Genomic DNA, 11,528 nt, shown 5'->3' on the forward strand with positions numbered 1-11,528 from the left:
ATCTCTGAGGCAAGAAAATCCACCAATAAGCGCAGGACCCACCAAGATAGAGGAGGAACTTTGCCACACTGGTGTCAGGAGTGGGATCTTGGGGTGCACAGCGTGGCGGAAGAAGGAGGGTGATTTAAACAAAAAACAAAAAAAAGGAGAGGGTTTATTTTTTTCCACCACAATGGATGATGTAGTGCGGGCACTGATACAAGGTACGGCGGACCAGCAGGAGGCAGTGTGGCTGCAGCAAGAGACTAATCGCCTGCTGATGGACCAGGCTGCTCAAGACCGAGCTATGTTGCAGGAACTGGTAAACCAGGTAAAGTCTCTTACAGAGCTGAATCGCGACCATGATGGGACGCGGCTCATACGGGCCAGCCATTAGCTGCAGAAAATGACATGGGAGGATGATGTAGAGGCATATCTTCTGGCCTTTGAGAGGACAGCCCTACGGGAGGCCTGGCCTCGAGATCAGTGGTCTGGCATCCTTGCCCCATTCCTGTGTGAGGAGGCCCAGAAGGCCTACCATGATCTGCCTGAAGAGGCTGCGGCAGACTACCCCCAGCTGAAAGCAGAGATCCTGGCCAGATCTGGGCTAACGACAGCAACGCGGGCCCAGCAGTATCACGGTTGGAGGTACCAGGAAGACAAAACCCCACGGTCCCAATTGTATAACCTCATCCATCTCGCACGAAAGTGGTTGCAAACAGAGTCCCGGAGTCCGGAAGAGATACTAGCGGTTCTGGTAATCGACCAATACATGAGGGGACTACCACCAGACCTTCGTGCCTGGGTAAGCCAGAACGAACCCTCCACCTATGATGAGGTTGTCGCCCTGGTAGAGAGGCGAAGGACAGCGAGGGAGCTGACCTGACCAGTTAAGGAAGAGGCACCCCGGGTTAAACTAGCAACACCAAGCCCTAAAGTTCAGGTGACTGGGCCACCAGGAGGGCCCAGGTGGAAAAAGAGAGAGGCTGAAGGCCCATCAGAGACCACAAAGAGTCGGAGCACTGAGGGAGAAGAGGATCGTGATGTTAGACTGCCCAAACCAAGAGACCAGGGAACGCTTAGGGCTCCATACAGATGTTATGCCTGCGGGGAGTGGGGACAGATAGCTGCACAGTGTCCCAATGCTGAGGAGCCTATGCAGTTTAACCTGGGGAACTGGGCAGATCCATGCTCCCTAATCCACCTTGTGGGGGTCTCACTAACCCCACATATGTATACCAGACCAGTGAAACTAAATGGGGAAGGGACCACGGCACTGGTTGATTCGGGGAGTGCTATCACGCTTATCTCAGGGAATCTCGTGAAGCGTAGTCAGTTGCTGCAGGCTAAACGTACGGGGACAACATGCGTCCATGGGACAGTTAGTTACTACCCCACCATCCCAGTAAAAATCGATATCCAAGGGAACACTACTGAGGTAGCAGCAGGTGTAGTCCCTAAACTCCCATACCCGGTGCTCATAGGGAGGGACTTCCCAGGGTCTGGAAACTTACTCCCAGTAGGGGGATTGGAGAAAAACGAGGACCCTAAAATTGATGAGGCATCCACAGCAGACTGTCAACCCCCAATCTTCTCTGAAATATCCCCAGATTTGTTATCCACTCCCAGACAGGGTAGAAAGACAAAAAGGGAAAGAAAGGCAGCTAAGGCCTTGGGAACCCGAATACTGACCCAAAGCCAGAGGGTCTCTCTTGTAGGTAGGCAGACCCGCACAGCTGAAAAGGAAGCCATGCAGGAGGGAGAAGCACCTGAGTCTGACCCCCACCCTAATGCTTCTGAACCAGTAGAGGCAACAGAGACTGGGCCCCTAGATCTTGGGCAGATTAGCCCCGGGAGAGGAAATTTTGGACGGGACCAGGCAGAAGACCCAAGGAATGACAACATTAGGAAGGAGGTGACTGAAATAGATGGGGTCCCCGTGGAAGAAAAACCCCAGGGACCAGGACCCTACTTCATAATGAAGAAGGATCTCTTATACCGGGTTGCGCCAGTACAGTGGCAGAAGGTACAGCAGATCCTAGTACCTCAAAAACACCAGAACGCTGTATTAAGTCTTGCTCATAGTCATCTTTTTGGGGGGCATTTGGGGGTAGAGAAGACCCTGTCACGAGTCCTACGACGGTTCTTCTGGCCCGAAGTACATGAAGAAGTGTGGAGGTACTGTGCCTCCTGCCCGGAGTGTCAGCTGCACAGTCCCCGTCCCCACTTGAGGGCACCTTTACAGTCCCCTTCGAGCGAATAGCCATGGACCTAGTGGGACCCCTGGAGAAGACGTCTCGGGGCCACCAATATATACTTGTTGTTTTGGACTATGCTACTCGCTACCCAGAAGCCGCCCCCCTGCGGAACACGGCCTCTAAAACTATATCCAAAGAGCTGGTGGGGATCTTTGCCCGAATGGGGCTACCGAAGGAGATATTAACCGACCAAGGAACTCCATTTATGTCGGAGCTAATGAAGGACTTCTGTACGTTGCTCCATATACATACCCTGAGAACTTCGGTCTACCATCCGCAGACTGATGGGTTGGTAGAAAGGTTTAACCGAACCCTCAAGGCTATGATAAGGAAGGTGGTAAGTCGGGATGGGAAGGATTGGGACACCCTACTACCCTACCTTATGTTCGCTATCCGGGAGGTACCACAGGCCTCAACTGGGTTTTCCCCCTTCGAGTTATTATACGGGCGTCACCCCCGTGGCATACTAGATATCGCCAAAGAGATCTGGAAAGAGGAACCCAATGAGGGGAGAAATATAATAGAGCTTGTAATGCAGATGCGAGACTGGATAACCTGGGTTACCCCTATTGTATGGGAACATTTGGAGAAGGCACTGGAGGCCCAGCGAACCCATTACAATAGCCAGGCAAAAGTGCGACAGTTCCAACCAGGGGATCGGGTTATGGTGTTGGTACCCACAGCAGAAAGCAAGCTTCTGGCCCAATGGCAGGGGCCCTATGAGGTGGTTGAACCCATGGGGGAAGTAACCTACAGGGTGCGGCAGCCAGGACGCAGAAAACAAGAACAGATTTATCACGTTAACCTTCTGAAATCCTGGCATGCACAAGAGGCATGCACAACGGTCCAAAAAGATCTAACCCAGGAAAACAAGCCTTCCAAACAGGTGAGAGTGACTCCCGATTTAATACCAGACCAGAAGAATGAGGTGTCTGAGATGATCTTCCGGAACCAAGATGTGTTCTTGACAAAACCGGGTCGAACAACCAAGACATATCACCACATCGTCACGAACCCTGGGGCCAGAGTAACAATGAGGCCCTATCGGGTGCCAGCAGCAAAAAGGGAGGAAATAAAAGCAGAAGTAAAAAAAATGCTGGAGTTGGGGATCATCGAAGAATCCCACAGTCAGTGGTCCAGCCCAATCGTGCTGGTGCCCAAACCTGATGGCACCACAAGATTTTGCAACGACTTCCGGCGACTAAACGAAGTATCCCAGTTCGACGCGTACCCCATACCTCGCATAGATGAGCTAGTGGACTGTCTGGGTAATGCCCGGTACTTGACTACCCTAGACTTGACAAAGGGGTACTGGCAGATTCCCCTTGCAGAAGACACAAAGGAAAAGACTGCGTTCTCAACACCAGAGGGTCTTTTTCAATATACTGTCCTCCCTTTTGGACTACATGGGGCCCCAGCTACCTTCCAGCACCTCATGGACAAGCTATTACGCCCGCATAACAGTTATGCTGCTGCCTACTTGGACGATGTGGTCATTCATACCCCAGACTGGGAAACCCACCTGGAGAAGGTGGAGGCAGTCCTCGATACCTTCAGGCGAGCTGGCCTTACAGCAAACCCTGCCAAGTGCACTGTAGGGTTTACAGAAGCCAAATATCTTGGCTACATTGTGGGAAAAGGTCTGGTAAAACCCCAAGTGAACAAGTTAGAGGCCATCCAAAATTGGCCCCGACCAAGTCGCAAGAAACAAGTCCGGGCGTTCCTAGGTGTGGTGGGGTATTACCAACGATTTATCCCCCACTTTGCCACAAGGGCAAGCCACCTGACAGACCTAGTGAAAGCCCGTGGACCTGATCTGTTGAGATGGTCTGATGCAGCAGAGGAAGCATTCACAGACCTACGGACTGCCCTCTGCAATAACCCCGTACTGATAGCCCCTGATTTCACCAAGGAGTTTATCCTGCAGACGGATGCATCGGAAGTAGGGTTGGGGGCCGTTCTATCACAGATGGTCAGGTAGGAGGAACACCCAATTCTATACCTCAGTAGGAAACTCCTTCCAAGGTAACAAAAATATGCAGTGGTGGAGAGAGAATGCCTCGCTGTAAAATGGGCCATGGAAACATTGCGCTACTACCTGCTTGGGCGCAGATTTGTCCTGGTGACTGACCATGCCCCTCTTCAATGGATGCAGCGTGTAGTGGGGTGGTTACCCCGCTCCTGCCTGAGGGGTTTAAAAGAGCCCTAGCAGAGGGCTGGGGCAAAGAGAAAAGCTACTGGGCTGATTGGGAAAGTAGCCACAGCTGGGCCACGCCCCAATCAGGCCCCAGCTGGCCTGTATAAGAAGGCTGGGAGCCAAGAGCTCAGCAGTCTCTCTCTGAGTGCAGAGAGAGAAGGGCCTCGCTGCAGGGAACTAGAGTACCTGGGTGGAGCAGGGCTGGGGAAAGGCTGAGGAGCTGGGGAGCTCCAGGCTGGAAAGCCCCAGGCTGCGGCCTAGTATTAGGCCAAGGGGTACTAGGGGTTGCAGAGGGCAGCCCAGGGCTAGGCCAAGGCAGCAGGTACAAATCCTCCTTGCTAGTGATGAGTGGCCTAGACTGCAGTCTGCCCCAGGGAGCGGGGGCTAGTTGGTGACTGGCAGTGGCCTAGTACTGAGGCAAGGTGCAGATAGTGGGTGGGGTTCCCCTGGGAGGGGAGACCTAGCGTGTGTGGGTATTGCCAGGGGGCAGCACCCAGAGCAAGGGGCACCAGGGTCCTGGGAGGGACACGGGGGCCAGGGCAGAGGACAAGGCAGATCACTGGCCTGCAGAGGGCGCGCCAGAGGCTGGTGAGCTAATTCCCTGGACGACCAGCAGGAGGCGCCGCAGGGGTGAGTCCGGACCTCTACACAGCGGAACAAGGAGAAGAACACAAGGGTGACTAGATGGTTCTTATCCCTCCAACCTTTCCAATTCCGTGTGCAACACGGAGCAGGGAGCCATCATGGCAATGCCGATGGCTTGTCACATGTGCACTGTCTGGCGTTCCAAGCTGCCCAACCCCTTGGCGTTGAGCAGGGAGGAGGGATATGTGACAGACCCAGACCAGTGGGGTACAGGAGTCTGTTAGAGGGCAAATATACTGGTCACTGGATGAGTAGTTTTCTGTTCCCTGAGTGACCAGAGCAGGGGCTGCACTAGAGTAATCCGGAACCTGCTAGAACCAGTTAAGGCAGGCAGGCTAATTAGGACACCTGGAGCCAATTAAGAAGAAGCTTCTAGAATCAATTATGGCAGGCTAATCAGGGCACCTGGGTTTTAAAAAGGAGCTCACTTCAGTTTGTGGGGCGAGTGTGAGGAGCTGGGAGCAAGAGGCTCAAGGAGCTGAGAGTGAGATGGTATGCTGCTGGAGGACTGAGGAGCACAAGCATTATCAGACACCAGGAGGAAGGTCCTATGGTGAGAATAAGGAAGGTGTTTGGAGGAGGCCATGGGGAAGTATCCCAGGGAGTTGTAGCTGTCATGCAGCTGTAACAGGAGGCAATATAGACAGCTGCAGTCCACAGGGCCCTGGGCTGGAACCCGGAGTAGAGGGCGGGCCCGGGTTCCCCCCAAACCTCCCAATTGACCTGGACTGTGAGTTCTCCCAGAGGGGAAGGTCTCTGGGCTGTTCCCCAACCCACATGGTGAATCTCTGAGGCAAGAAAATCCACCAATAAGCGCAGGACCCACCAAGATAGAGGAGGAACTTACACACACAATACACACTTCTGTCCTTCCCTTTAACCGTGTTGCCTTATTCCACAATAGGGCTCACTACATACAGAGACCCAGCCATGGGAGAATCTTATGCTAAAAGTAAAAAAAGTTTGAAAATCCCTGTGTTTAGCTCCCAGGAGCAGAAAAAGCATTACCGGTCACACAACTATCCTGTCTTCATTCAAAACACAAACCGAAAATGCTGCAAATATTATTTTAGCTGGAAATTTACCCTTTTAGACATGAAAAAATTCTGTATGAAATTTGTAAGAAATGTGGTGGTGATTTTCTCATTATTAGAGCTATTCAGGATCAGAATTTTCATTTCATGGGAAATTCCATGAGTTCAATTTTTGTTTTCATTCCAATTCTGACTTTTTATTTAGAATTTGATTTTGAGATTTTATTTACTTTATTACATTTTATGTCATTTATTTTATTTTTCTATTCTATTCTACTGTTTCCTTTTTATATTATATTTCATTTTGTATTATTTTATAAAATTATTGTTTATTCCCCCTACTCAAACTTTTCTAGAAATTTCCCATGGAATATTTTGATCTTCAGAATTTGGCATTTTCTGATAATAAAAACATTTCATCAGAAAATTATCAATCTTCATTAGCACATATCAGAGAATCTTGTACCAGAACTATAGGCCCCTTGTTGGTCTATTGGAGTGAATGATAACCACCAGAACGCGTGTTCCAGCAGTTACAGAAGAACACAAATATCCAATTATTTCTGTTTTTACTCACGAAAGCTTATGCCCAAATAAATCTGTTAGTCTTTAAGGTGCCACCAGACTCCTTGTTGTTTTTGTAGATACAGACTAACACGGCTACCCCCTGATACTAAACTAGATGATTGTTATTCCCAGTCTTCTCCTAGCATAATTTGCTCCCTAATCATTCAGTAAAGTCTTATCCAATTTATCACCACTGTGAAAAAGTTGTGTCATGAAACCTTTGTGTCTCATAATGTCCAAATGTTGAATATTTGTGGCTCACACAACAGTATTTTGTAAAACAAGGTTTTTAAAAATGAATCTCTGGCAAAATATTGCAGACAGGGATGAAGTCCCATTGCTTAACTCTTCAAAGGATGCACGTCTAATCGGAAACTTGCTAGAATACAGAGACAGACGAGAATCTTCTTGGACCGTGGCTTAAATTTTAAATTCCAAGTTGTTTGACTGCATAACTTAAGGAATATTTTTTAACTGAAATCAGTGGTTTAATCATTATTACTGGCTATTTACCATTCACTGTGATCAGCTGCCATGTAGCGATCCAAACGAAGCATACAGAAAACATTGTTGATATTACCCTTGGCTTCCTCCTAGTGCCCATTGTACACCATGGCCATGCCTTTACCAAACTTCACCCTCTACTCTCCCTAGTCTCCATGATACAGTACGACTGCCCCTTTCCCATCTCTGCAGCCCCCAATGCCCCTTGGCCCTGCATACATTCTTGCGTGTGCAGCTGGTGCTGAAGCTGGTACCGCGGTTTCTATTTTTAGTGAGCTAGCTAGAATACATCTAGAGCAGCTACAGGAGATGCCATTCACACCCCTAGCTGCAGTGTAGACCCACCCCACGTATGTAAACTGAATTATTCAGTCAGGCCTCTTTCTGTCAGTCAGTTGTTTTTGACCTGGCAAATCAGCGTAAATTCTCAGCATGCCATTTTAATGCAGAAGACAGACAGGTTCTTTGGATTCCTGGAGTTCTTTTCAAAGCCACGAACATACTGACGTAGTTTCACAGGGATTCACTTACGTGAGGTCTCCACACAGACTTTGCACCAGGATCATTATTCGGGTTAGTGGTGTGACTTTGTTTTGGAAATCATTCAACCAGTACAACCTCTAGCGCGGACACAGCGAACCAATATCGGGGTTCTTTGGACTGGTATAGCTTATCCCCCTTTGGAATGAACTATCCTCATTCAAGCAGCTTGACATCAGTGTAGTTGTATCCAGTTAGATTAGATAAGTGGCCATAGGCTCCGACTCTGTGGGTGCTATTGGGCTGGAGCACCCATGGGGAAAAATTGGTGGGTGCACCCACCGTCAGCCAAGTGCTCCCCACCTCTGCCCCACCTCACCTCCACCTCCTCCCCTCAGCCCGCCAGGTCCCTGCTTCCCCGCTTCTCCGCCTGCCTCCCAGCACTTGCCGCCACAAAACAGCTGTTTCGCAGCATAACTAGCTCTGGGAGGGAGGGGCGAGGAACGGGAAGGTGGTGTGCTCATGGGAGGAGGCAAGGAAGAGGCGGGGCTGGGGTGGGGATTTGGAAAAGGGGTTGGAATGGGGGTGGAGAAGGGGCAGCAGGGGGCAGGGCGGGGCAGGGAAAGGGGTGGGACAAGGGGCAGAGGGGGGTCGACCACCCACAAGCGCCAGCAGAAATGGGCGCCTATTTGAGTGGCCCTCTCGCAGAGCCACCTGGAGGCCTCAGGGAAGCCCAGAATTCAGCCCCTCACCTCAGTTACCGTTCTTCGTCCCCCAAATAAACTCCACAGAGGTTTTTTCCAGTCCAATAGCAACATCCCCCCTTTTAGGTTCCATTTATTAAGTTACCCTTCAAAACTAAAATGCAGATGACACCTTCCTTCCAGTTGCCTACACCCCAAACTCCCCCCGTCCGGTCTGAGTCTTGCCCGCCTTAGCAGGCTACTCCCAGCTCCTCTGAGCTGGAGCAATTCCCCCAGTTGCAGGGTTTTCCCTCATTCACTCTCTGAACTTTCACTTCAGCCTCCTGAGTTTCCCTCCTCCCCCATCTGCCTTCTGCCCTTTATTGGATATTGCCTGAGTCCCTTCAGGTGGGAACCCTTCTCTAACTAGGTCTGGCCTGGCCCTGACTCTCCAGCTACCGGGTACCCAGCCCTGTCATAGGCAAGGATAGGCCAATGTAGTTTAAGTGGTGCAATTTCTATGTGTAGACAAGTCTTGACTCATTTATTCCTCACACTGGACATGAAAGGGAGAGATAAGTGGAGATCTGACAAGATTGACAACAGAAAGAGCAGACTCAGTTTTGTTCTTTTATTGCACGATACTTTTGGTCACTGAGAAAATGGAGAAACACGAGAAGGAACTAGTGGAAAACATTCCCTGGGAAAGTTCTCAGGATACTGGTTTGGCTGTAAATGTACAGGCTGGGTTTTCCCATAAAAGGCCGACGTTAGGCAACCAAATCCTATAGACAGTGAATGAGAGTTGGGCACCTCACACCCTTCAGTCCCATTGTCAAATGCAATTGGACGTGCTGGAGCAGACAGGACATTGGACTGGGACTCTGGATATTTGGTTTCCTGCCAAGAACACACTGAGTGATTCCAATCCTCTTAGATTCACAAACGCAGCTTGGCTGCCGGAAAACCCTGCAGGCACCCAAGTGTTTCAAGTAAATGGGCCACACGTGCCACTGGCCGTGCCCTCTGGAGCCCCACACCAGGCATCCGGACGCCAAGGCCCCAGAGTGATGCACAAACCTGGGGAAGGTGGGCGTTTCCCTGCCTGATTCTCCTCCAGGGCCCCACCTGCTAGTCAGGTGCCCAGAGGCTTTGGAAAATCCCAACTGGGCCCTAAGTATCTGGAAACAACTGTCCCTGAATTATTGCTGAAAAACAGATAAATCCGAGTCCTGTCCTGGTGTCTTTTGTTCTGGGGCACAGATCAGAGGGTTTCCTTTGGCTTTTCTCTTCCTTTGAATGAAGCCTGGGGATCAAATACATTCTATGAAAAGAAAGTTAATTATTCAATTTTCTAACATTGGATTTCTATGCTGACATTGCAAGTCTGTATTTTTAGAATGCAGATGTCTGATTGTTCAGGGGTTTGTGTGTATATCTAGAAGTCTCTCACCCTACCCGGAATAGATGCCCAGTGTTCCAGCTGAGTCCACTTCCCTGAACCCTCTCACTGAGCACAATCTCCCCTCATTCTCTGAACTTTGAGCAGCCACAAATTCAAGTGTCCCACCTGCCCAGTAGTACCCACCTGCGGTATCTTATATAGGTCCTAAAAAGGCTGGAGTCCCAGGATTTAAGAAGTCTCTCCCTGTTCACTTTCTCCCAGAGCTGTGATCTTTAAGAGCATGACTTGAAGACCAATGAAGCTCAGAGAAATACAGCCTGGGACTTCAGCAGTCTTTGGTTCAGGCCCTACCCCAGCCCATGTTATATCTATTTTAACCCAATGAAATTGACCGGTTAGCATGGTCCAAATATGAATTTCCTGCAAGCTTTCCTCAGGGCCTCCTGCACCTCTTTGTTTCTCAGGCTGTAGATGAGGGAATTGACCAGGGGAGTCAGGACTGTGTAGACAACAGACAGAACTTTCTTGAAGTCACTCAGGATGTCAATGGTTGGGAACATATAGACAATCAGCAGAGTTCCATAAAAAATGCTCACCACAATGAGGTGGGAGGAGCAGGTGGAAAAGGCCTTTTGCCTTCCAGTGGTGGATGGTATTCTCAGGATGGTGGCGATGATGCAGATGTAGGACATCAAGGTAAGTAGGAATGGGACCAGTGAGGAAAGGAAGCTGAGTGTGAAAGCCAATGTTTCCATCAGGTGTGGGTCATTGCAGGAGAGCTTTACAAGAGGGAAAAAGTTGCAAAAGAAATGATCAATAACGTTGGGGCCACAGAACATTAACTGAGATATCGACAATGTTGATATGCCACTACATAAGAAGCCCCCTATCCAAGAGCCATCTGCAAGCTGGAGGCAGGCCCTGCCATTCATACGGGCTGCATAATGCAGTGGATTACATATTGCTAAGTACTGATCGTAAGACATCACCGATAGGAGAAGGCATTCTGTAACCACCAGAGAACCAAAGAAATAATATTGGGTGAGGCAGCCACTAAATGAAATGGTCCTATCCCCATTCAGGAGACCAGCCAGCACCCTGGGCAGGATGGTGGAGGTGTAGCAGGTCTCCAAGCAGGACAAGTTCCCCAGAAAGAAGTACATGGGGGTGTGAAGGTGCTGATCAGCCAGAACTAGCGCAGATATCAGGATGTTCCCAGCTACGGTTGCGATGTAGATGATGAAAAACAGCAGGAAGAGAAGAGTTTGTATCTCAGGGAGATTCCCAAATCCTCGCAGGATGAATTCTGTTAGAGATGTTTGATTCATTTGCTCTTGGTTCACCATGAGGTGCAACTAGGGTAAAGAAACCAAAATTTACAATGCAATCTGTAGAGGATACATTTTTATCACGCTTTGGCATCAATTTAGTTCCATAAATATTCCATAAGGCCCCTCATCCTGACGGTCAATGAAGAACCAAGACTCTGGAGGCTAATTTCATATTTAGATCTTTGAGATTCCATTATCACCCCGTTCTGGTCAGTTAAGAGATCGATGCAGGTAAAAAACCACACACACCGTTGTGCATATTGATGTCAAAACCGGGAAAGCCATTTTGTATTAGTCGTTTGTAACTTTGACAAGTGGTCCCCATGGCTCACTAGGGTGGACTGTGAGTTCTTGCAGTGCAAACATATTATCGGTTCAGCTAACGGCTAGCAGGCTCTAGTGGACTCAGCCAAGAGTGGGGACAGTGATCAACATGCTGTCAAGG

At 49.5% G+C, this 11,528-nt stretch overlaps 1 protein-coding gene across 1 annotated transcript; it reads right to left on the reverse strand.

Moving 5' to 3' along the window:
• Positions 1-10,147: 10,147 nt before the first annotated feature.
• LOC128847165 (olfactory receptor 1020-like) lies at positions 10,148-11,098 on the reverse strand. The gene has a single exon (XM_054046528.1). The coding sequence runs from the start codon at positions 11,096-11,098 to the stop codon at positions 10,148-10,150; it is 951 nt and encodes a 316-aa protein (XP_053902503.1).
• Positions 11,099-11,528: the final 430 nt, after the last annotated feature.

Source organism: Malaclemys terrapin, chromosome 12, assembly GCF_027887155.1.
Source record: "Malaclemys terrapin pileata isolate rMalTer1 chromosome 12, rMalTer1.hap1, whole genome shotgun sequence".
Taxonomy (NCBI): domain Eukaryota; kingdom Metazoa; phylum Chordata; order Testudines; family Emydidae; genus Malaclemys; species Malaclemys terrapin.

Excerpts from the sequence above, each read along its gene's own strand:
- LOC128847165 (XM_054046528.1), bottom strand. The coding sequence starts at position 11,098 with ATGGTGAACCAAGAGCAAATGAATCAAACATCTCTAACAGAATTCATC.